This window comes from Podarcis bocagei, assembly GCF_964188305.1.
Source record: "Podarcis bocagei genome assembly, chromosome: 8".
NCBI lineage: Eukaryota > Metazoa > Chordata > Lepidosauria > Squamata > Lacertidae > Podarcis > Podarcis bocagei.
The window spans coordinates 42,135,635-42,159,095 of record NC_138133.1 but is presented as its reverse complement, the minus strand read 5'-3'; the positions used below and the strand labels follow the sequence as shown (position 1 = coordinate 42,159,095).

The 23,461-nt window shown below is 41.9% G+C and overlaps 1 protein-coding gene across 7 annotated transcripts in view; it reads left to right on the top strand.

Annotated features, from left to right (window-relative positions):
- GNAL (G protein subunit alpha L) overlaps nucleotides 1-23,461 on the top strand; it is a 180,060-nt gene that overhangs the window by 82,414 nt on the left and 74,185 nt on the right. For 5 of the 7 annotated variants that reach the window (XM_081205624.1, XM_081205625.1, XM_081205627.1 and 2 more), the window contains 3 exons: nucleotides 11,180-11,252; nucleotides 12,077-12,131; nucleotides 12,286-12,405. In XM_081205624.1, coding sequence (XP_081061750.1) covers nucleotides 11,180-11,252; nucleotides 12,077-12,131; nucleotides 12,286-12,405 — 248 coding nt within the window. Of the gene's footprint in view, nucleotides 1-10,420; nucleotides 10,894-10,965; nucleotides 11,067-11,179; nucleotides 11,253-12,076; nucleotides 12,132-12,285; nucleotides 12,406-23,461 lie in introns of those variants that run through there. The other 2 variants (XM_081205623.1, XM_081205628.1) reach the window with 2 other exon arrangements.

The window sequence follows — 23,461 nt, the reverse complement described above, 5'->3', positions numbered from 1 at the left end:
GCTGGAGATACAGAAAAAGAGGGAGGAAATTGGGGATTGGAGTGCTGGCAGGGAGAGAACATTGTGTACACTAGAGCAGTGTTTCCCAACCGGTGTTCCGCGGCACACTAGTGTGCCGTGAGACATCGGCTGGTGTGCCGTGGGAGGGAGGCGGGCGAGTCGGGCGGTGAGAGGCGGCGGCGGCGAGGATCCGCGTCGAGCCGGGGGCGGCTCCGCGGTGGTGGTGCCGAGCGGCGGGGCAGCGCGTGCAAAAGGGAGGAGCGCGAGACAGCGGAGGAGGAGGAGGCCGGCATGTCCGGGCAGCAGCAGCAACAACAGCAGCAGCAACTCCCGCCGCCGCCCCCTCCTCCGCCCGCTATCGCCGCCACCACCACAACAGCCGCCGCCGCCTCAGCTGCCGCCGTCCCTCAGTCCCTCGCTCTGCTGCCTCCTCCCCCCCCACCCCCAAAGCTTGGAGGTTCCCCGGCAAGGGGGAGGGGAAAAAATTAAAAACTTTCACTTTCGTGCATCCCTCCCGGCGTGACGCTGCGCGCTGACGTCACGGGGCTGTAATGGTGGTGTGCCGCGAGATTTTTTTCATTAAACAGGTGTGCCGTTGCCCAAAAAAGGTTGGGAAACACTGCACTAGAGTAAAGTGAGAAACTGGCTAGCTAAAATGAGTCTTGCAGTGCAAACCAATGCATATTTACTTAGGAGGCAGTTCCACTGTATCAGTGGATTTATTGTTAGGAAAGTGTGCATAGGATTAAAACCTTAAGGTGTTTTTCAAAAGGAAGAAGTAAGAATCAATTAATTGAATATCAACTAGTGAAAAGGTCCATAAATAAAGAACAATCTAAAGAACAAGTGTGCAAGAGAGGAAGATATAACAAGCAACAAAGAGCCAGAGGAATCTAAGTGCAGATAAGAAGACTGAGATCATAGAGATAGACAGAAGCTAGAGATTGATGGGAAAACAATGGCTCTCCAGTGTTACGGTAAAATATGGGTGCGGGGCTACTCTGCCACCCAGCTCATCGGACTAGGTCCGTGGGTCCCTGCGGAAGAAAATGAGCTCAGCCGGAGACAGGAGCAAACTGCAGAAGATCCAAGTTTATTGCGCAACAGGTTCAAGACGAGATTGAACAGCGAGAAAGGGGTGACATTAACTCTTAAAACTTCCCTCCATGTCCCAGAATACAGTGCAAAATACATCATAGTTACATCATGAATACATTAGAGAGAGGTTGGGTTACACAGATTACATCATGAATATTTTAAGGAGAGGTTGGGTTACACAGATTAACATATGGAGGAGGGAGGGGGAATATGCAGAGCTGGAGATATGCGCGGATAAGTGCTTCCTGAGTACCAGTGATGAGAAGACAATAGTCCAAGTATGCGAAGTCTGCCACCTGGCATTGCCCGGAGGAAAGGTTGGGCAGAGTGATTTGACTGGATTAGGGTCTTCCTGAGTACGTGACTCCTCGCTCGAGGGATTATGGAGGCAGAGGAGGTGTCATGGGGTCCTGAAGAAACTGAGTCGATCGACACCAAAACCAAGGAAATCGGAGCTGCGGTTGATTTTATACGAATTTTAGAAGTTTTTAGTCCATTTCAGTCCATTCTTATATTGATAATTGAAGTCGGAAACAAAATAGATACATTGTTGCAAGATTTGACACTTTATGGGTTCACGAGTTGCAGTTCCATTGTTCTCCCAGCGGGGAGCCGTCAGCAGCTTGTCAAGAGGTTAAATGAGGCGTGCAGGAGCTCACTGAGCTAGCCCTGCAAAGCGAATGGATGGTTCTGATTGGGTAGAACGCAGCCATTGAAACGAATGGGGGATGCAGTTTGATACGGTCTACCCACGATAAAGATGGAGCAAGAGAGAGGCTTAAGAGAAAGAGGCTTAAGAGTTTGGGCTTATTTCACCCGTGTGGAAAAGGGAAAGGCACTTTAATTTGGGGGCTTGGGTAGGGTGTGGTGCTTGTGCGACGGTGTGGGGGCTGAGGGGTGAATGTAAGGCTGGGTGCCCTTGAGGTCATCGCCTCGGACCCTTTGGTGACTGGCGGAAGGGTGAAGGAAGGAAGGCACCCTCCCCCTTCCGTATCACCAGATATTTTAATTATTATGAAATGTATATCACACCTCTCCTCAGAAAGGTTCCCAGGATGGCAAACACAGCAACAATAAAACAATACATCAAAATGTCTAAAAACAATCTTTTAGAAGTCTTAAGAAACAGTCCAAAAGTCTTAAAAATTACATATTTTTACAGGTAATTTCAGGGTTGTCAGGATCAATATCCTTCAGCAATCAAACGATTGTGTAAACAGGGATTTTTAAAATACCTCCTAAAAGTTTGAGTTGGGACAAGAGGAAATCAAGGGGATGGGGCACATGGAAGTGTTAGGTGGGGTGATGAAATGGGGAACAGACTAAGGGTTGAGAGAGATATTGAAGAAGAGAGAGCAGGAAATGGGGGAAGGGAGAATAGAGGTAAAGAGATACTGAAGAAGGAGGCAAATTTAGCAGAGGGTAAAGGAGGTTAAAACATTGGAACAGGCCTAACTAAGGAAGACATCAAAGATAAAGAAGGGTGATAAGGATTACTAGAGTTTCAGCACATTCTAGAGCTGCAGTATTGTAACTGTCTTATTTGTTATTATCTCTGTTGATCTTACTAAGCTTCTCTGGGATTATTTTCAGCTTAAAAAAAGAATAAAATCCTTTAAGTAGAAGTAGAACTGTAAGTGTTGGAAGGTCAACCTTCAAAGGTCATCTAGCCCAACCCCTGCAATGAAGGAATCACAACTTATAAATCCCTGACAGGTGGCCATCCAACCTCTGCATAAAAACCTCCAATTAAGGAGAGTCCGCCACTTTCCTTGATAGGATCTGTTCCGGAGGCCCGTTCGCAACATGAATAGAACACAACCCGCAGCAGCGCTTCTGTGCCGCTGCGTCTGTGGGTTGCGATTCACCGCTTCTGCACATGTGCGTAACATCATTTTGTGCGTCTGCACATGCGCAAGTGGCGAAACCCAGAAGTAACCCTTTTCGGTACTTCTGGGTCGTCGCGGGACGCAACCTGAAAAAATGTATTATGAAGGAAACGTAACATGAGGTATGACTGTAGATTGTTTAGGAAGAACAACAATAAAGGGCATTGAACATGAATTTATAGCGAAAGAAACAAAATATGACCAGGACCTGTAGCTTCCAGAGAATGCCATATTTGTTCATTGCCCCAGAACAACAAAGAGTTTGTGGCACCTTGAAAACTAACAGATTTATTATGACATAAGCATTCAGCCGCTCAAGTAGAAAGGTAGCACAGTGAAGACGTAAACAAGGAAAGAGAAAGAATAGGACAACAGAAGTGAGGGAATCAATTGAAACAGGAGTGTTAAACAGTGAAACTGTCTCACTGAGGGAAGATGAAAAGAGAACAGGAGAAAATAGAAGGTAATTAAAGAGAAAAAGAATCTGGATAAAGAGTGTGACTATTTTAGTAAGAGGGTCAGACAATGTAGAATCCCAGAGAAGCATAAAGAAAGGACGTGTTTCGGACAGTGGAAAAGGAGAACAACACTGAAAAAAGAAAAAGTTATCAAATCCATTACATGCAGAGTACCATAGTACAAGTAGTATTAAAGAAACCAAACACATCAACGAGGCTGAAAAAAGATTGGGCCTCCAAGTTGGCAAATTGATCAATATGGAAATGAAATCATCCAGAATAAGAACAGGAGGAGGATAACTCAGTGAGAAGGAAAACTGAAGTTCAAAGTCAGATAAGAAGTTAGCCAAGGGACTAAGAAGACAATAAATCACAGTAAGAAGAATAGCAGAATGAAACAGAAACATAATACCCAAAATAAAAAGGAAGAATACATAAGAAATTAAGATGGGAAAACAGAAAAGGCACAATAGGAGCAATTTCCATATCTCCATCTGGACCCATCACATGAAGTGAAGTGTGATCGCCAAGAGATGCAGGAGTAACAGCATTAGTTGAGAACCAAGTCTCTGTTGGAAGAAAACAGGAAAAACAGCATGAAATAAGGCATGAAGAATAATCACCTAATTGACAGTCAAACAACAGTTCAGTAGAGTGCCAGAAAAGAAAACAGATGAATGGAATAGAAATAAAATTAGGCAGACACTAGGGTCTAGATTCAAAGAAGCACCACGGGATGGTATCAACAGATGAGACTGATTAATAACATAGGGAAAATAGGACCAGCCAGCCAATAAGTAAGAGCATGGCTGAGTGAGGATAATATACACCTAAGAGTTCTTGAAGAACTTGTGTGAAATGGTTGATACTAAAATCAGTTTATTTGAGAATTGGAAAGTAGTGCAACACAGGTTTGTTGGTTTTTTTTTTTTAAAAAAAAAAAGGTGCATGGATTTTACGGAAAATATAGGCATGTTTCCTAATGTCTGTCTGCATAAATTAGTGGAAAGCATAAATATGCTTAAATTTTTAATCATTTTGAAGAATAAGACTTTCAAATGAAGGAATGACATTGCTTCTAGAAAGCAAAGTTCTGCCTCACTGTTTGGATCTGATGGGTGTATAAACAAGCATGCAGATAGGAGTCATCCAATATGGGGACTTCCCAAAAGCATCTGAGTAAATGAAGTTGTCATGGGATAAAACAATGTTTTTTAATAGATCAGTAGCTGAATGAGGAAGTATTGAAGAATGGGGAACTATTAGAAAGAAAATAGGAATTATGAGCAGACAACGTAAGTTAACAGTGAAGTCCTGTAAGGATCTGTGTTAGGCCAGTGCTACTTTCTTATATTCATATATTCATAAATAGTCAGGGGAGAGCAATATGATAACCAAGTTTATGGATTATTCCAGATTATTTGTGATGGTAAAACACAAGCAAACTGTGGAGAAATCCAAAATATCTGTTGAAGCTAGGTTAAAGGACAACAGAAAGACAAATGTGGTACAGTGTAAGCGAGAATCAATGCGCATTATGGGAGGGGGGAACACAACTTCACACATAAAGTAAAGCAACTCTGTGGGGTGGGAGGAAGCAGCGCTATTTTCAAAGTTGGGCTCATCTCAACATTTTTTGTTTGTTAACTCTGGGCTGGTGTACCTGAGAGGCCCATATCAGCCCCCTTTCAAGGAAATGAAACAGCCAGACCTAGTTAGAGGTGAGAAAGAACAGGGGATTCACATGATGCAAGTAGTCAATATGCACGTTGCAGTCATTCATTTGAGACTATCTAGTAAAGTTGCATTTGGTATGGGATTAGGAGTAAAAGCAGCTGAAAGGTAATTCCTACTTATCTGGCTATCTGCAGTATCACTGTTGGAAGCATTTTGTGTACGTTGAAAAGTGGGGTTAGGGCAAATATTTGGCACAAGGGTGCTTAACTGTGCTTCCCTGCGCATATTAAAACAAGTAGAATATATTTCATTTTTAAAACCCTCTTTCATCCCATAGAATTGAGGCAGGCAAACGCACCGCGAGTAGACTGTTCCTTCCTTGGTTTTGTTACCCTGTCTCCCTCTTCCAAGAATCACATCGCTCAAGGCAAATGGAAGCTAGATGAGGTCCGCTGGGCCTCTTTTCCTTCTCCCAGCTGTTTGCAACATGAAGATTTGGTACCATGGTAATGTTGGCAGTATTTTTTTTCTGCTGGAGTTGTTGGAAATGTAGTTTCCCTAGTCCGTGACCAGGTCAAGGGAAGTAATAGTATCACACTATTCTTCCTTGGTCAGACCACACCTGAAATACTGTGTCCAGTTCTGGGCGACGCGGGTGGCACTGTGGGTTAAACCACAGAGCCTAGGACTTGCTGATCAGAAGGTTGGCGGTTCGAATCCCCGCGATGGGGTGAGCTCCCGTTGCTCGGTCCCTGCTCCTGCCAACCTAGCAGTTTGAAAGCACGTCAAAGTGCAAGTACAGTGGTACCCCGCAAGACGAATGCCTCGCAAGACGGAAAACCCGCAAGACGAAAGGGTTTTCTGTTTTGGAGGCGCTTCGCAAGACGAATTTCCCTATGGGCTTGCTTCGCAAGACGAAAGCCCATAGGGAAATCTCCGGGGACCTCTTTTAAATGCTGGTGGTGGGGAGCAAAGCCTTTCCCCCCCCCCTCCGGCCTTCAGAAGAGGTCCAGGAAGGCCGGCGGGGGCCGAAAGGCTTTGCTCCCCACCGCCAGCATTTTAAAAGCAGTCCGGGATAGCAGGGAAGAGCTTCCCGCTATCGCGGACGGCTTTTGAAGGCAAGCGGGGGGGAGCAAAGACTTTCACCCCCCGCCCGCCTTCAGAAGAGGTCCAGGACCTCTTCTGAAGGCGGGCGGGGGGCGAAAGTCTTTGCTCCCCCCTGCCTGCCTTCCCGGGAGAGCTTTTGAAGGCAGGCGGGGGGGGGCAAAGACTTTCGCCCCCCGCCCGCCTTCAGAAGAGGTCCAGGACCTCTTCTGAAGGCGGGTGGGGGGCGAAAGTCTTTGCTCCCCCCTGCCTGCCTTCCCGGGAGAGCTTTTGAAGGCAGGCGGGGGGGCAAAGACTTTCGCCCCCCGCCCGCCTTCAGAAGAGGTCCAGGACCTCTTCTGAAGGCGGGCGGGGGGCGAAAGTCTTTGCTCCCCCCTGCCTGCCTTCCCGGACGGCTTTTGAAGGCAGGCGGGGGTCAAAGACTTTCGCCCCCCGCCCGCCTTCAGAAGAGGTCCAGGACCTCTTCTGAAGGCGGGCAGGGGGCAAAAGTCTTTGTCCCCCCTGCCTGCCTTCCCAGGGGCTTTTACATCGCCCCGGACAGCAGAGAAGTCCTCCGCTGTCCCGGGCGATTTTAAAATGCCGCCCGCCAGCATTTTAAGATCGCCCCGGACAGCGGAGAAGTCCTCCGCTGTCCCGGGGTTTTTTAAAATGCTGGGGGTGGGAAGAAAAGCCCTTGTCCCCCCCCCAGCCTTCAGAAGAGGTCGGGGGACAGACTGTCCCCGGACCTGGTCTGAAGGCGGTTTCCATAGGAACGCATTAATTGATTTTCAATGCATTCCTATGGGAAACCGTGCATCGCAAGACGAAAAACTCGCAAGAAGAAAAAACTTGCGGAAGAATTAATTTCGTCTTGCGAGGCACCACTGTAGATAAATAGGTACCGCTCCGGCAGGAAGGTAAACGGCGTTTCCATGCGCTGCACTGGTTCGCCAGAAGCGGCTTAGTCATGCTGGCCACATGACCCGGAAGCTATACGCCGGCTCCCTCGGCCAATAAAACGAGATGAGCACCACAACCCCAGAGTCTGTCACGACTGGACCTAATGGTCAGGGTTCCCCTTACCTTTAACTTATTCTGCCTTGGTCAGACCACACCTGAAATACTGTGTCCAGTTCTGGGTGCCACAATTTAAGAAGAATATTGACAAGCTGGAAAGTGTACTGAGGAGGGCAGCAAAGATGATGAAGGGGTCTGGAAACAAAGCCTTATGAGGAGCGGATAAGGGAGTTGGGTATGTTCAGCCTGGGAAAGAGGAGACTGAGAGGAAGTATGATAGCCATTTTCAAATATCTAAAGGGCTGTCACATGGAGGATGAAGCAAGCTTGTTTTCTCCTGCTCTGGAGGGAAGGACCCAAACCAATGGATTCACGTTCCAAGAAAGGAGATTCCAACTAAACATCCTTCTTCTAGTAAGAGCTGTTAAACAGTGGAACAAACTCCCTTGGGAGGTGGGGGTCTCCTTCCTTGGAGGTTTTTAAGCAGAGGTTGGATGGCCATCTGTCATGGATGCTTTAGCTGTGATTCCTGCATTGCAGGGGTGGTGGTCTATTACCCTTGGGGTTCTTTCCAACTTTACAATTTTATGATTTTATGCATTTACCTCTCCCACCGTCTTCAGGATGAGAACAATGTAGGAGACAGCAGAGGGGATTGGACTACTGGTCCATTGGAATATGATATTTCCTTTTTGGCCCAATTCCTTTTTGTGATTAGTACAAAGCTTTTTGCATTTTTGTTGAAAATGCTGTTAAATAATCTGAGTGAGGCAGATTGTAGAGTGCATTGGTTTTGTTGTAGACTGTGAATGAGCTATCTTATTCATGAAACATTGGTTATTGAAATCACCGCCAGCTACAGTGAGGGGGGAAAGTATTTGATCCCCTGCTAAATTTGCCCGTTTGCCCTCTGATGAAGAAATGACCAGTCCATAATTTTAATGGTCGGTTTATTGTAGCTGTGAACAGAGAAATCAAGAAGACAAAAGTCAGAGATTGATGTGCATTATAATGAGTGAAATAAGTATTTGATCCCCTATCAACCAGCCAGATGTCAGGCTACCTGGTATCTTCAATGTATGTAACGAGCTGAGATTAGAAGCACCTGCTGTAAGGGAGAGGTTTTACCTGTAATCCCAGCTCGTTACAGTACCTGTACAAAAGACACCTGTCGACAGAAGCAATCAATCCAGCAGATTCCAAAGTAGCTACCATTACCAAGAGAGCTGTCCAAGGATGTCAGGGACAAGATTGTAGACTTGCACAAGGCTGGACTGGGCTACAAGACTATTGCCAAGCAGCTTGGTGAGAAGGTGATAACAGCTGGTGCAATAATTTGCAAATGGAAGAAACACAAAATAACTGTCAACCTCCCTTGGTCTGGGGCTCCATGCAAGATTTCATCTCATGGAGTTGCAATCATCATGAGAATGGTGATGAAGCAGTCCAGAACTACATGGAGGGGAATTTGTCAATGATCTCAGGGCAGCTGGGACCATAGTCACCATGAAAACAGTTGGTAACACACTATGCCATGAAGAGGACTGAGGTTTTGCAGAGCCCGCAAGGTCCCCTTGCTCAAGACATCACATGTACAGGCCCGTCTGCAGTTTGCCAATGCACATCTGAATGACCCGGAGGAGAACTGGGTGAAAGTGTTGTGGTCAGATGAAACCAAAATTGAGCTCTTTGGCATCAACTCAACTCGCTGTGTTTGGAGGAGGAGGAATGCTGCCTACGACTCCAAGAACACCATCCCCACCATGCTTTGGGGGTGTTTTTCTGCTAAGGGGACAGGACACCTTCACCGCATCGAAGGGACGATGGACAGGACCATGTATCATCAAATCTTGGGTGAGCACCTCCTTCCCTCAGCTAGGGCATTGAAAATGGGTCAAGGGTGGGTATTCCAGCATGACAATGACCCAAAACACACGGCCAAGGCAAGAAAGGAGTAGCTCAAGAAGCAGCACATGAAGGTCCTGGGGTGGCCTAGCCAGTCTCCAGACTTTAATCCCATCAAAAATCTGTAGGTTCAAGTAGCTACACATCAGCCTCAAAATCTTACTGACTTGGAGAGGATCTGCAAAGAGGAGTGGGACAAAATACCTCCTGAGATGTGTGCAAATCTGGTGGCCACCTACAAGAAACGTCTGACCTCTGTAATTGCCAACAAGGGTTTTGCAACCAAGTAATAAGTCATCTTTTGCAAAGGGATCAAATACTTATTTCACTCATTATAACGCACATCAACCTCTGACTTTTGTCTTCTGGGTTTCCGGGGGTTTTCCTGTTGTTATTCTGTCTCTCACAGCTACAATAAACCCATCATTAAAATTGTGGACTGGTCATTTATTCGTCAGAGGGCAAACGGGCAAATTTAGCAGAGGATCAAATACTTTCTCCCCTCACTGTATTCCTATGTTCTGCCTTGCAACTCTCACACTAACTCATTCCCTGGTCAGCTCTGAAAAGCAACTCCTTCCATTAATGTGCTTTTTATTGACTGTATGCAAATCTGCTGTACTACACTTATATTTAGCACTTAGCCGTTTGTTTAACTCCCAACATTTCTGAAATCTGGTAGAATCCCATCCTCCTGAATATGCCAGTTTCCAACACCCTTTATCTATAGGAATGGGGGGGGGGTGTGGAGACTGAAAACATGCAGCAGTCTTGTATATAAGAATTCATGTTTCTACAAGGACCACCTAGTGACATTAGGGACGGAAAATGGGTGATGAATTTAGCCTAGGCTCAACTTGTTCGTGTGCTATATGCATTAACACATGGGGACAATGGATGAAAATGGAATTCACATGTCAGATTTTTTGAAGTGGCGATTTTGTGATGTAGAGCAGATTTTTAAAATCAGTAGCTCCGCCGGAGTCTGTCACACCCCCACCCCCACTTCCCTCATACTCCGTTTAAGTATTTGGATTATAAAAAAACCCCCAGAGTTAGCACGCTCCATAGAATTCAGCTCTCACTTCTCCCCCTCCCCCCTCCACTCCTGCAGCGTTTGTACTTTGACTACTTCCTGGTCTCACAGAAAGGGGCAGTGCTGAGTTACAAGGACAAAAATAGACCTTTACAGAGAAATATAGGGATTGTAAGTGTGTGTGTGCGCGAGGGTGTCTCTCTCTCTCTCGCTCGCTCGCTCTCTGTATGTGTGTGTGTGTGTGCGCGCGCGCGCGCGTGCGTGTGGCGCTGAGAGAAAGCCAGCATTAGGTTTCCAGGAGGAGCCCTTTTCTTTTTCACTGTGTGTTAGGCTTTTTTTTTTTGTACAGATTTTTGTTCTGTTTTAAAAAACACTTACCTCTCCCGGAAGCTTCTCTGCATCCCTTTGGGGGAGGAAAAAGAAACCAACTGTGATCAGAAACGACCAGAAACCATTTTATTTGAACAACTGGTGGGGAAGAAAGAGGAGAGATACAATCACAGGGATATAAATATCATCCGTTAAATTTTATTTCTTTGCACTATTTATTTATAATCCTGTTCAGTCTGACATCCACCCTAAGCGATAGCAATGGGGTGTTTGGGCAACAGCAAAACGGAGGATCAGCGTATTGATGAGAAAGCACAGCGAGAAGCCAACAAAAAAATAGAGAAGCAGTTGCAGAAAGAGCGACTGGCTTATAAAGCCACACACCGTTTGCTTCTGCTGGGTAAGGAAGAACGGCTTTTTGGTGGGGGAGGGCGATGAGGGTGCAGTGGTGCAGTTCAGTTTCCCATGGCAGGCAAGCAAACTATACTATTTATGTGCAAGAGAAAATGAGATGGAAAGAATGCAGACCTGCTTTATAAATTCTATGTGCGTGAAATGCACAAATTGCCCTAGGTATGTATAGAGAAGAGTTGAATGTTTTAGGAAAACAGAGATGCTTCCATTCTGCCTTTCCCCATTTTCCCCTCCCCTAAATGTATACATCACACATTTTTCTTCTTTTTCAGGGGCTGGTGAGTCAGGAAAAAGCACTATTGTCAAGCAGATGAGGATCTTGCATGTAAATGGATTTAATTCAGAGTAAGAATTCTTCTTATTTGGAGGGGGGTGGAGAGAAAAAAACCCCACACAAACCCCAACAAGATGCATTTGAAACACATTAAGCCAAACTGGTTAACAGATCTTTCTTATATCCTTTGTATGTAGCTTATTGGTAATTTACCTTCATCAACTTACCCTATTAGCATGGATATTACTGTTCATATATATTAAGAGAGGCATGAATTCCTTATTTTTCCTCTCCTGGTCCTTCTGCTGTATTTTACACTGTTGCTACTGCAGTGTTTAATAGGCCCTTGTGTAGCAACAACATGGCGACTACTTCTTACAACAGCAAATAACTAAATATTGCCTGAGTATTAACAATATATTAGGTTGTGTGTGTGTAGATGTAGATATAGATATAGATTTGTGTGTGTGTGTGTGTCAAGTACATATTTGAACTATCCTCATTTTTAAAGTTAATAAAAAAGAAATCAGTTTAACATGATGGTGTTTTGTTATAAAGTGTCTGCAGACTGTATTATTTATGTCAAATTTTTCTGAGAATGCCGTATTTTGTGATTAGACATTTTCAGAAATGTAGAATTTGAGTCAATTCATGGTAAAAGTAAGCAGTTTTTTAAAATAATCCCTCTACCCCTTTTTAAAAAATGCTTATACATTGTTATTTGTCATGTGGCAGAAATATAAATAATTTATTTTGATTAAAATTGTACACTACATTTTCCACTATGAAATATTAGGGATAAAAACAGCTATTGAAATTTGAACTTCAGCATCTCAGTAGCAGGTGAACACTCACAACAACTTGGCTAAATTGATTTGTGTTTGATTTCATACAGAGAAAAGAAACAGAAAATTCTGGATATTCGGAAAAATGTAAAAGATGCAATTGTGGTAAGAAAACATTTTTATTCCTTAAATGTATATACTTAGTGATTAGGATTGTGATTGCAGAGGAAACCCTGTTGTTCAAATAAGTCTAAATATCCTAGTAATTCTGTGTGTGATTTATCTCTGTTAATATGTCCTGTTCCTTTGCTTATTCTAGACCATAGTTTCAGCAATGAGCACTTTAATACCTCCAGTTCCACTGGCCAACCAAGAAAACCAATTTCGAGCGGACTACATCAAGAGTATAGCTCCCCTTTCTGACTTTGACTACACACAGGTAAGATTTAAAAGTACTCTGCCCTCTTCCTCCCCCTTGCAATGTTTAAAAAGCATGGAATGACTTGTTTACCATGTTGAATGCTTATGCTTTGGGATAAATTTATTATTATTGACTTTATCATTGGATAATTTTGTTTGGCACAGTATAAAATGTATAGAAAAAAATACTACCCATAGTGCTGCATTTTCTGTTCTTGAGGAAGCGTTATATAATGAAAAGCAGTCAAGGACTATGTGGATTTCAGATTCCTGGATTAACAAATTTTGCAGCACCTTTGTGGTATTGTAGTGTAATGTTTGCAGATTTGAGACGGATCTGTTTATTATTTTGCTGGTGGTTGTATTTTCCTGGTGGCATGTTTGAGTAATGTTCAGTTAAGGCATATTTGGATAATCATTCTTTTATAGTTAAAATGCTTAGGCTTACATCTCCTCTCCCTCTCCCCATTGCAGCCACCTATGTCTCCTGAAAGCTGCTAGTAATTCAGGGGCCCCTACTGAACACTGTCAACTTTCCTTCTGTGAACATACTTAAGCTAGCCTACTTTAGTAGCCAGGCCTGATTTGGGGTGAGTTCTTCCTCCCCCAGTGGCTCTCTGCACATATTATTCAGGAGAGCCTTCTGACTGTCCAGAGAGGCTTTTATTGGGGGAACAGTTAGCTGCAGGAGGAAAGAGAGGCTGAGAAACTTTCCTATATGAACTTTTCTTAAGCTAACTTATCTTAAGATTCAAACATTTGTTCTTCATGGCTTGTGAATACTGACAGTATCTAGCATTTCTTTTTTTATATGTAAGTAGCTGTATTGCTTAGGGGGGAAATGTTTCATTTTGCTTCTAGTATGAAGTTGTCTTCCTGCCGTTCATTGTATCTACTTACAATGGAGCATCTTCTGATTATTCTAAGGAGAGAGGCTTTGGACAGGCAGCTGCTGCCTCATTGCTTGTTTCTAACACTGTGATCCTGTGCATGCCTTCTCAGAAGTAACTCTGAGTTCAGTGGGACTTACCCACGGGTAGGGGTTTATAGGATGGGAGCCTGATACTCTGGACTGGTTCATTTTCCATTTTGAACACTTGGGATTTTTATTTTGAGAAGAATGGCTTTGTTGTAGTTATAAATTTGTCTCAAATGCAGTTATCTAGAAAATTACCTACATACAGTTTGTTTGTTTGTTTGTTTGTTTGTTTGTTTGTTTGTTTGTTGGCTCTCATTTGACAGAAATTATAAAAAAAGATGAGCTTGAAATGTTTAACCAAATTAAATGATGTTGAATTTTATTTCAAAGATGTAAATGTGAAGCTACTTCTTCCTTAACTTTTGCATCCCTTTGTAATACATTATAATTACCGGTAATCTAGAGAGATTTTACATGACTCTTGTACAGTGAGGTATTTGTATGTGGTTTCCTTGTAAAGAAAATTGCCACATCAGAAGATGACAAGCTTGATCTAGGTCTAAAAGACAGGATGTTGTACAAGTAAAGAATGCAGCTCTCTTCTGCATTCATGAAACATAAAGGTCATCCTTTCTCCAGTATAAAAATATTTTCAATGATCTGTTTTTAAATCAAGTTGGGCGCTGGATCCTTTCTGGAAGCATGCCAAGCTCGGAAATCAGGGTTGATCTTAGAGTTTTGTTTTTGGCGTTTTTGGCTTCCTTTGAAAAAGAGCAAAGGCACAAGATGTATCAAATACCTGGAAATGAAATTATTTATGATATGTTTACTTGGGTGTATTCACATGAAATAAATTTGTAAAGGATACAGATTATAGATGAAATCAAGCTTAGGGGGGAAAACAAGTCAGTGTTTTAGCTGCTGTTCTGTGATATTATGCATATTTGGGTATCATTAAGGCCATCTTCTCTTCTTTGCAACTCTGCACATTTTACAGAACCAAAGTGGTTTATCTCTATAGAACAATTACAATTACATTTCTGTTTTAAGCTAAACAAATTCTATTATATTAGTTCTGGCTCTATAACAAAGTTATAATTTTTGTTGCTGGTGTTTGTGAACTTTTCTTAATGTATAGCTAACGATTTATCTGATTTTTTTAGTTCTTTAAGATGTACTTAGTTTGAGGTATGCATTTTCTAGGAGAGTGTTTCCTATTCTAGAGTTTCTTCTATTATTTTTTTATAAAGATGTGTGGTGATATTAAAAGAAATAACAGGTTTATTAACGACATTTGAAAAAATGCAGTTGTATCATTTTATGTCATTGCTTGGGGATAGATTTTGCATAGATTTTGTAGTGTATTATGGACAAGTTAAGAAATAAATGTTAATTAGATTAGTGCATTTAGATACAGCAGGAAGGTTTAGAGTGGAAGAAGAAGCTCTACTGTTTATCTGGACCTTTGGGATAGAGTGGTGATTGACATTTTTTTAGGCTAACAGAAATTGACCTGTGCCATTTTTAATTCTGTATCGATGGTTGTTTTGCCCTTTGTGTGGCAGAGTGAATATATTAAGGGCATATTATGCTACTAGCTGTGAACTAGTATTATGTCTGTTATGTAAGTTTCAACTTGTTAAAGACGATTAAGCTTAAAATATTTTGACACTGTTTGCAAACATAGTTGGTACATAATTATCTTTAGATATTGAGGGTATATGTCTAGAAGAAGAAAAACTATTTGTTTGCGCATGCATAAAATAATTATTTCCAGTCTGTAGGGATGTGTACAGCAAGTGCTTGGAAAGTTGAACCACATTTAAGAGATGTTCTTGGTAACATGCATTGCAGTACTGTGCATGTTTATTCAAGTAAGTTCCACTTTGTTCAATGTGGTATACTCCCAGGTAACTGCATATAGAATGGTGGCCTGAATTCCTAATCTGCATATAAAATATAAATGTTAATAGGTAAATTTTAGAACCAGTTAAGCATTCTTAAAGTTCTGTTCAGAAATAAATAGTCTCAAGGGGGGTGCAACTATTCCTAGGATTGGTTTGTTAACATCTTTTAACTTTCTTTGGAACATACAGAGTGATTTACTGCTTTTGTGAGTAGTACCCTCCCTGTGATTTTTCAGAAAAGTTTAAAATTATGCCTCCATGTTGTCCCTTTTAATGCTAATGAGTAAACGTAACATTCACTGTGAATATCATCTTATTTTATCACTTTTTGTTTTTATAAAACAGGCCCAGCACCAACAGCCAGCTATTGCCCTTCATGATAGGAGTATCATTTATTTACATACATAGTACATAATGCCTGAGTTTACAAAACTCATATTTATCAAAAATATCAGTAGCAATTTTATCCCCTGTGCTTTTTAACATCCACATGAAACTGCTGACTAGGGTCATCTGTAGTTTATCTGTTGTTAGCAATATGCTGACATTATGCTGATGACACACAGCTCCTTTACATCTGCAGGTGTGGCAGTGGATGTGCTGGACCCTTGTCTTGCCTTAGTAATAGAGCAACAAACTGAAGCACAATCCAGATGAGTTTGAGGCACTGCTAGTGGTCGGTTCCCTAGACCAGATGGATGGGAGGTTGCCTGCTCTTGATTGGGTTATACTCCCTCTGAAGGAGTGGGTATATAGCTTGGGGGTACTTTTCATCCATTGTTATTGCTTGAGGTTCAAGTGGCGACTGTTCTATGGTGTGCCTTCCACCAGCTCCAACTGGACAGAGATAGCCTAACTAATTCAGTCTATGGTCTGGTAATCTCTAGGTTAGATTACTGCACCACGTTGTACATAGGGCTGCCTCTGAAGATAGTTTGGAAATTTCAGTTGGTGCAGAATTCAGCAGCCAGGTTGCTCACTGGGGCAAGACAGTTTGAGCATATTACACCAATCCTTGCCCAGTTGCCAGTTAGTTTCTGGGACTAATTTAAAGCACAGGACCTCAATACCTCAAGAACCACATCTCCATATGAACCGACCCAGACCTTTCAATCACCATCTGAGCCCTTCATTGTGTTCTTTCTCCATGAGAGGTCTGGAGGCTGGCAACACAAAAACGGGCCTTTTATGCCATGGCTCCCGGCTTGTGGAATGCTCTCCCTTGGGAGACTCGCCTGTCGCCTTCATTACATTTCTTTTTAACCAGTCCTTTGGCTGATTAACATTCCATGTCCTTTTGAATGTGTTTGTGGGAGGACGGGATTATTGGTTTGTTCTTGTTCTTGTTTTTATTAGGTATCTTGTGTTCTCATTTGTATTTTTATGTTGTGAACTGCCCTGTGATCTTCAGATGAAGGGGTTTTTACAAATTTAATAAATGATGATGATGATGATGATGATGATGATAATAATAATAATAATAATAATAATAATAATAATAATAATAATATAATATAATATAAATACAGTAGTAAAACCCAAACCCAGTTCAAGGCATCAGGAAGATACTTAAATAAACAGGTTCATCATCAAGAGCCATCCAAATGCCAATAAGTTGAGGCCTCTTGAATTTCAACAGTGAGGGCATTCCATAGACCTGATACAATCAATGAAATAGCATGTTGTATGCGCTACTAACTGTATACCATATAGACAGACACTCAATACATAGCTAGTGAGTAATTGCTGCCCCCAGTGCAGGGTTCGAAACTAGCAGGGCACCAGGCACATTTCATGCCTAGAGATTCTCTATTTGCAACCACCACAAAAGGTCTGGGTGCCATTTTTTGCACCTGGCTGACACTCAAGGATTATTGAAATGTATGTACCTTGAAGTCTCAAAGTATATGTTAACGATAAACAATATGTTAAGGAATTTAACAATAAAGAGTAGGGTGTTTCGAAAACTGAAGTATAGTACTAATTACCAATATTTTTATTGTAAACACCACATTATTAACAATTTCTTAACAATTAACAAATGTATTAACAATTTCTGTTTAAAATGTGATGTTACCAATGTGTCACTTATGTGATTTGCGTATTAGTTCATGCTTATCAAAATAATAAATAGTGTTGCTGACCACCCCCTTCCATGTGGCAACTAGCCATTCTGTTTTGGCGCCCACAACCCAGGTTCCAGGAGCCATTTGGCTCCTAGCTTTTCTATTCTAGTTTCTAACACTGCCCCAATGTAGGTGGAAATCTTGACTTCAGTGGCCCACACAGTGTGCTGCTAGCCACTCAACAACTTTGTCCCTATGTGTTGCTGAGATAGCAACCTGCATGCCTTTCACACTGTCTCTCAGTGGCAGGAACAGGTAAAGAGAGATGCAAGCGTTACACTGCCTAGGGATTGGAGCCATATAATGGTTCACATTTTAAAGATAATGTTCTATTTTTGTATTTGCATACCAGCCAGAAAGAAAGTGTTGTCTTATAATGGATATTTCATTACTGAACATTAACATAATTTTAAAATTCTTGTACATTTAGTGCCATTTGTTTTTTGATATCCTAGGACAGCTTTCAGATGGTATTATTTGTGTGTCACATACTTCAAGCTATGCAAATATCAATTATAAACTAATATTAATCCTTATTGTATAAAAGAGGTTCAATCCTAGAGCCTCCTCCCAAAATGGATCAAGCAGAGGCTTCCAAAAGACATGACCTCCCTACCAACAGAGCACTTTTTCGGGGGCAAATAGGAGCCTCCACCCAATCCTAACCTCCTCCAGTCAGTGAATTCAGGGGACAGGATTACTATGTTAGATGATATTTCAAAATCAACAACAAATTTATCACATTATTCAATATTTCTATACTGTCGTACCTTGGAAGTCGAATGGAATCCGTTCCGGAAGTCCATTCGATTTCCAAAACGTTCAAAAACCAAATTGCGGCGGACGTTTGGGTTCCAAAAGGACATTCACAAACCGGAACAATCACTTCCAGGTTTGCAGCGTTCGGGAGCCAAAACGTCCGAGTTCCAGGGCGTTCAGTATCCAAGGCATGACTGTAATTAAGACCATTTATATGTTTTTGTTCATATGATTTATGTATATTGGGGAGGCAAAAAGTTGTTAAATTTTAAATTAAAATCTCAAAGAATGTTTGAAGAAAAACAATGAAGGTTGTACAGAGATAATTTTGGATTAATTTGATCTGTCATATTCTTAAACCATTATCCTTAACTGAGGATTCAAAATAAAAAAATTCCTTCCTGTAGCACCTTAAAGACCAACTAAGTTAGTTCTTGGTATAAGCTTTCGTGTGCATGCACACTTCTTCAGATTCAAACTTAGTGAATAAACTCTTTGCTTGAAAACATTACAAATGTTGCTGCAATAACAGATCTGACTCATAAAAATAGCTTTAAAGACTTAGGAAACTGCTTTTTTAAAAAAAGATAATAAAGCAAATGTGGTTTTCCTCCTTGGTCTTAAATGGACCATTAAGGATTGTTTTCCATGTTTTCTTTTCCTTATACGATTTCTTAACAGGGATAGAAGACATAGAACCATAGAATTGCAGAGTTGGAAGGGACCATAAGTGTCATCTAGTCCAACCCCCTTTTGAACCCAAAACCATTAGATTAAGAGTCTCATGCTCTACTGACTGAGCTATCTTTCAGCATATAATATTTGTTTTGTGATATGTGCCAGATCCAAAACATACATGTGAATGGTGATGGTGTTGAATTTGTGGAAATGTGCCAATTAATTAATAATTAATTAATATCCGATCAAGTGACAGATGTGCAGAACTGCATTGATTTTTCTGTGCTATCGTACACATTTCAAAAAACTACTTAGAAGAATAACCTCAATTTCAGTCCTGTTCATACATGCCTGAGCCCACTATGTTTTGTGAGACTGCCACTCTACATGCCTACTCAGATGTAAGTCTCAATGAAGCTGTCTCCTAGTTAACTGTGTATAGAATTTCAGCCTGTACTGAATGACTGTAAAAATATATAGCTTTCCCCCTTAATGATTATGTTTTTAAAGGAAAAATCATCTCAGTATGAAATGTCAAAAGGTATAATTGAAGCAGATTATCAAAAAGAGCAGCTATTTGCAGAGAGCAGCATGTAGATTCAGATGTTGGCCAAATTTTGCCCAAAGATGAACCTTAGGAAAGCAAAGGTAGAAACTAGACGAGTGAATATTTGAGAAAGTGCAACTAATGTTACAACAATAATTTATTAACAAGTTGAGTTCACCTAAATACTTTCACTGGTTGAATTCTATAACTTTACTGGGTTCATTTTAGTGGAACAGCATAAAAGATCAAAGCCTAAGACTTAAGTTAGATTTCTGGGTGTCCTTTCCTGTTCTTTGTTCTTCAGAATAGTTGTATCTGCTGGCAAGTTATGTTTGCTTGCTAAATCTAGGATCACTGGCGGAGGAAGAGGAGTGTGGGGGGAGCGCACCGCCCCCGGCAGTGCGATCTTGGTAGGGTGCCATTGTGACTGTTTCCCCCCCTCCCGCCCGCGCTGAGCACCATGCCCCTGCGGGCAGCGTGCCACACCCCTGGGATGCGTGCCAGCCCTGCCCCCACCTGTTCTCGACCCCCCGGTGCTGGAGCATGAAGCTCCGCCACTGTCTAGGATACTGTAATTTGCTCCAGAAGGAGAAACCCAACAGAGTACTTTGTATGATCATAGCTTAATAAACCACACATACCTCCCCTTTGCTCCATCCTTCATACGAGCTGGCAAGAAAACCAGGAAGGATTCCATTAACTGTATTTTTCTGTTTTGAAAGTCAGGGTATTCTATTTTCTTTAACATGAAACCATTATATTTTATGTATTTGCACAAAAAGTCCATAAAAGAACTTTGTAAAAAAGAAACATACAGTCATACCTCATGTTATGTCCGCTTCATGTTATGTTCTTTCAGGATACGTCCTGCGGCGACCCGGAAGTACCAGAAAGGGTTACTTCCAGGTTTTGCTGCTCACGCATGCGCAGAAGTGCAAAATGATGTCACACGCATGCGCAGAAGCGGCGAATTGCAACCCGTGCGTGCGCAGATGCACCGCTGCGGGTTGCACTCTTTTCATGTTGCGAACAGGCCTCCATAACGGATCCCGTTCGCAACCAGAGGTACCACTGTATTGTATTAGTAGTAGTTCACATCACTAGGAGAGACAGTATTAAAAAAAAAAAATCAACCCCCCACCCCACCCCCCTTTTATAAACGTAAGTGTGCAGTGTTTCTCAGACAATTGGTTGTCTTGGTAAAATGTTAAAATGCTTAGATATCTGAGGTACAAACCTGGCAGCCACATTTCATTCAACTGCTAGATCCTGTGGTCTATCAAGCTCTGATGTGGTTTCTCTTTCATGTAACCCTGGAGAAGGCCCACAGAGATAAAGTGGCAGAGGAAAGTTTGAGAGCACCCAAGAGAGAGCTAGGCAGTCCTACAGTGCAGTAAACCTGACACACTTTTGGCTGAACCCCACCTACCATTGGCTGTTACCCCAGACAGACGGACGGACGGACAGACAGACAGACAGACAGACAGACAGACAGATATCTGTGTATTTTCAATTTAATCGTTCCAATTTTGCTCACTTTTACCCAATTTTTTGTAGCTGTACTGTTATACATAGAAAGTTATATATTTTGGACTTTGACTTCTAAGCAACTTTTTCCATGGGTGAGTGACGCTTTGTAGGGAAAATGTTCCCCACTGCTCAACGGTTTCAATGCATCATGTCAAGCAAGAAGATGGCTAAAATCCTTTCCATCTGCAGTCCCCTGGTTCACAGTTAGGGTGTTCATAGTCCACCACACAGATTAATAATCTCATTCCATTGCATCTCTTTCCACTGAAATTATTTTGTTTAGAACCAGGTTTTTTATTCTATATCACTGAGCAGGTGAAGCACTCATATGAAAACACTAAATGTGAAAGGAAAGGCCTTTGTGTCTGGTGCAGATACTGTCTGCAGTTGCTGTCTAGGATGTGACCTAGCTGGCTTAGCTCCAAACACTAAAATCACATCATAATTACTTTTTAGTGTACAGAGTGCTTCATTGCCATTAATTCATTAATCTATCCAACAAGCCCAGAGAGGTTAGTGATATTTTCCCCAAACTTGTGAGGAAGGAGTCTGAGGATAACTTGACTCAAGTTAGGAGAGGCATAGGCAAACTCGGCCTTTCAGATGTTTTGGGAAATTGTTGTCTCAAAACATCTGGAGAGCCGAGTTTGCCTATGCCTGAGTTAGGATTACTTGCTGATATGAGTTCCCACTTCCTGCTCTAAGCCTGTGCATTACACCATTTCTCAATATTATGTCCTTCACGGGAATTTATATATTTTGCTCTGATCCATGCTGGATTGAGGGGAGTAGGAAGAGAGATCTATAGCCTAAACTAGCAAGTTGGCACAAAATATCACTTTGCTGTTTTGTTTTGTTTTTATTTAAATAGCATCCAGATTATCAAAGAAAAATAAATATGCAGCTTGACTTTTGGCATTGTACTAACCTCTAGATACTACAGTAGATCCTGTGCCTCAAGTACAGGCTTAATTAAGGTTCCACCGAGCCATAGTAATAGCTGGACAGAAATGATTTATCAGTGCTGTTGACTCAAGAGGACAAGGTACTTTGCTAATACAAAACTGACTGCATGTAGACTGTAACTCAAAACTTGCACTTTGCCCTTCCTTCTCCTCCATGAAGAAGAGATTGAAAGTGTTCACTTCTATTTTCAATTAACCATAGTTATTTATTATATCTTAACTGAGAATTGTTTTTAGTGTTAACTGTGGTTTTTGTTGGGGGGGTAGGAGGAGCTAGGACAGTTACCATGTTTTAAAGTTGGTTTGTGTCACTAAACCATGACTGACAAAGCTCCAGTGCCAGTCCGGGTGCTGGCATATGAGTAACTGTGTTTAGTTGAAAACAGAAGCAGAAGTTTCCAATCTCCTCCCTGCTGCCATGCGCCACTCTTGATATCCTCTTGAGCAAATCCTATCTAGGTAAGGTTGTAAAACAGTAAGTTGCATCACAGCTCCAGGAACGCCTTGACAATATTGAATTCCTGTGCCCACGGTTTTGCAGATATGATTGGCAACTAGATTCAGCAACAAACAATTTTGTCAAGGCAACTGGGAAGACAGGTGATTCCCCGCACTCTTTCACATCCTCCCTCTCCTCTCCTCTCCACTTTCCTGCTTTCTAAAACCTCAACTTCCGGCAAGAGGTGTAGAACTGAAATGTGTGGAGGTTCTGCATATCCATAGCTTTTTGCTTCTGGATAGCCTGGAAGCAGTAAGAGTACATTGGTTGGTTGCCTAGCAGCAGCTATACACAGGTGTTTCAGGGAGTGGGAAGAGGATGAGAGAGGCAAGATTAGAAGGATCTTTATGTGTCTTCTATTACAGCTGTCACATGTCACTCACCCTTTCTCCCAGGCCTACTGCCTAAACTGTTTGCTTATGAAAATGAGCAAAAGGTACAGACCTGTGACTGTTACAAGCAGTAGCCTGGCATGTTCTCTTAGTTGTGCTTGCAGCCCAGCTTGCTCTCAAAAGAGGTATTGTGGCTGTGCCTGCTCTGGGTCAAGTAAATACGGGAGCCACAAAATTTGATTTCTTGGTAACTGTTCCCTGTTTGTGGGACTCCATTCTTCCAGGAGTGCCCTAGCAACTATCTGTAGAAGGTAACTGGGAATATGGTTGTTTGTTTGCTTGTTTTTAGATTAAAAAAATTATAATCAGATGATAATATCCAGTTTGTTAAAACTTCAGGATCCCTTCCAACTCTGCAATTCAATTATTCTATGATTCTATTATTCCCTCTCTCCTGCTTTCTAAATGAAATCTGAGTTCACTAGTAACCTAAGATGACAAAAGATGCTTACATGTATTCAGAATCACAACAGATTCTTTAATCATGTTATGAGTACGTAATAGAAAAACTTAAAAATCTGAGAAAATACATTTTAGGTTTAAGCTTATATAGCTGGAGTAAGGGCTGGTTATCTTTCAAGAGGTGTTAATAAAAGTATACACCTGATTTCTGGTAATAAATGCTTTGTGTACTGACCTGGTTCAACCATCGCATATGTAGTCTGTGTAAATGAGCAGCATACTGGTGCTGCTTAGGGCAAAACAGTTTTTGGGAAGGCAATTTGGAGCAGAGAAGCACTTGAGAGGGACAGT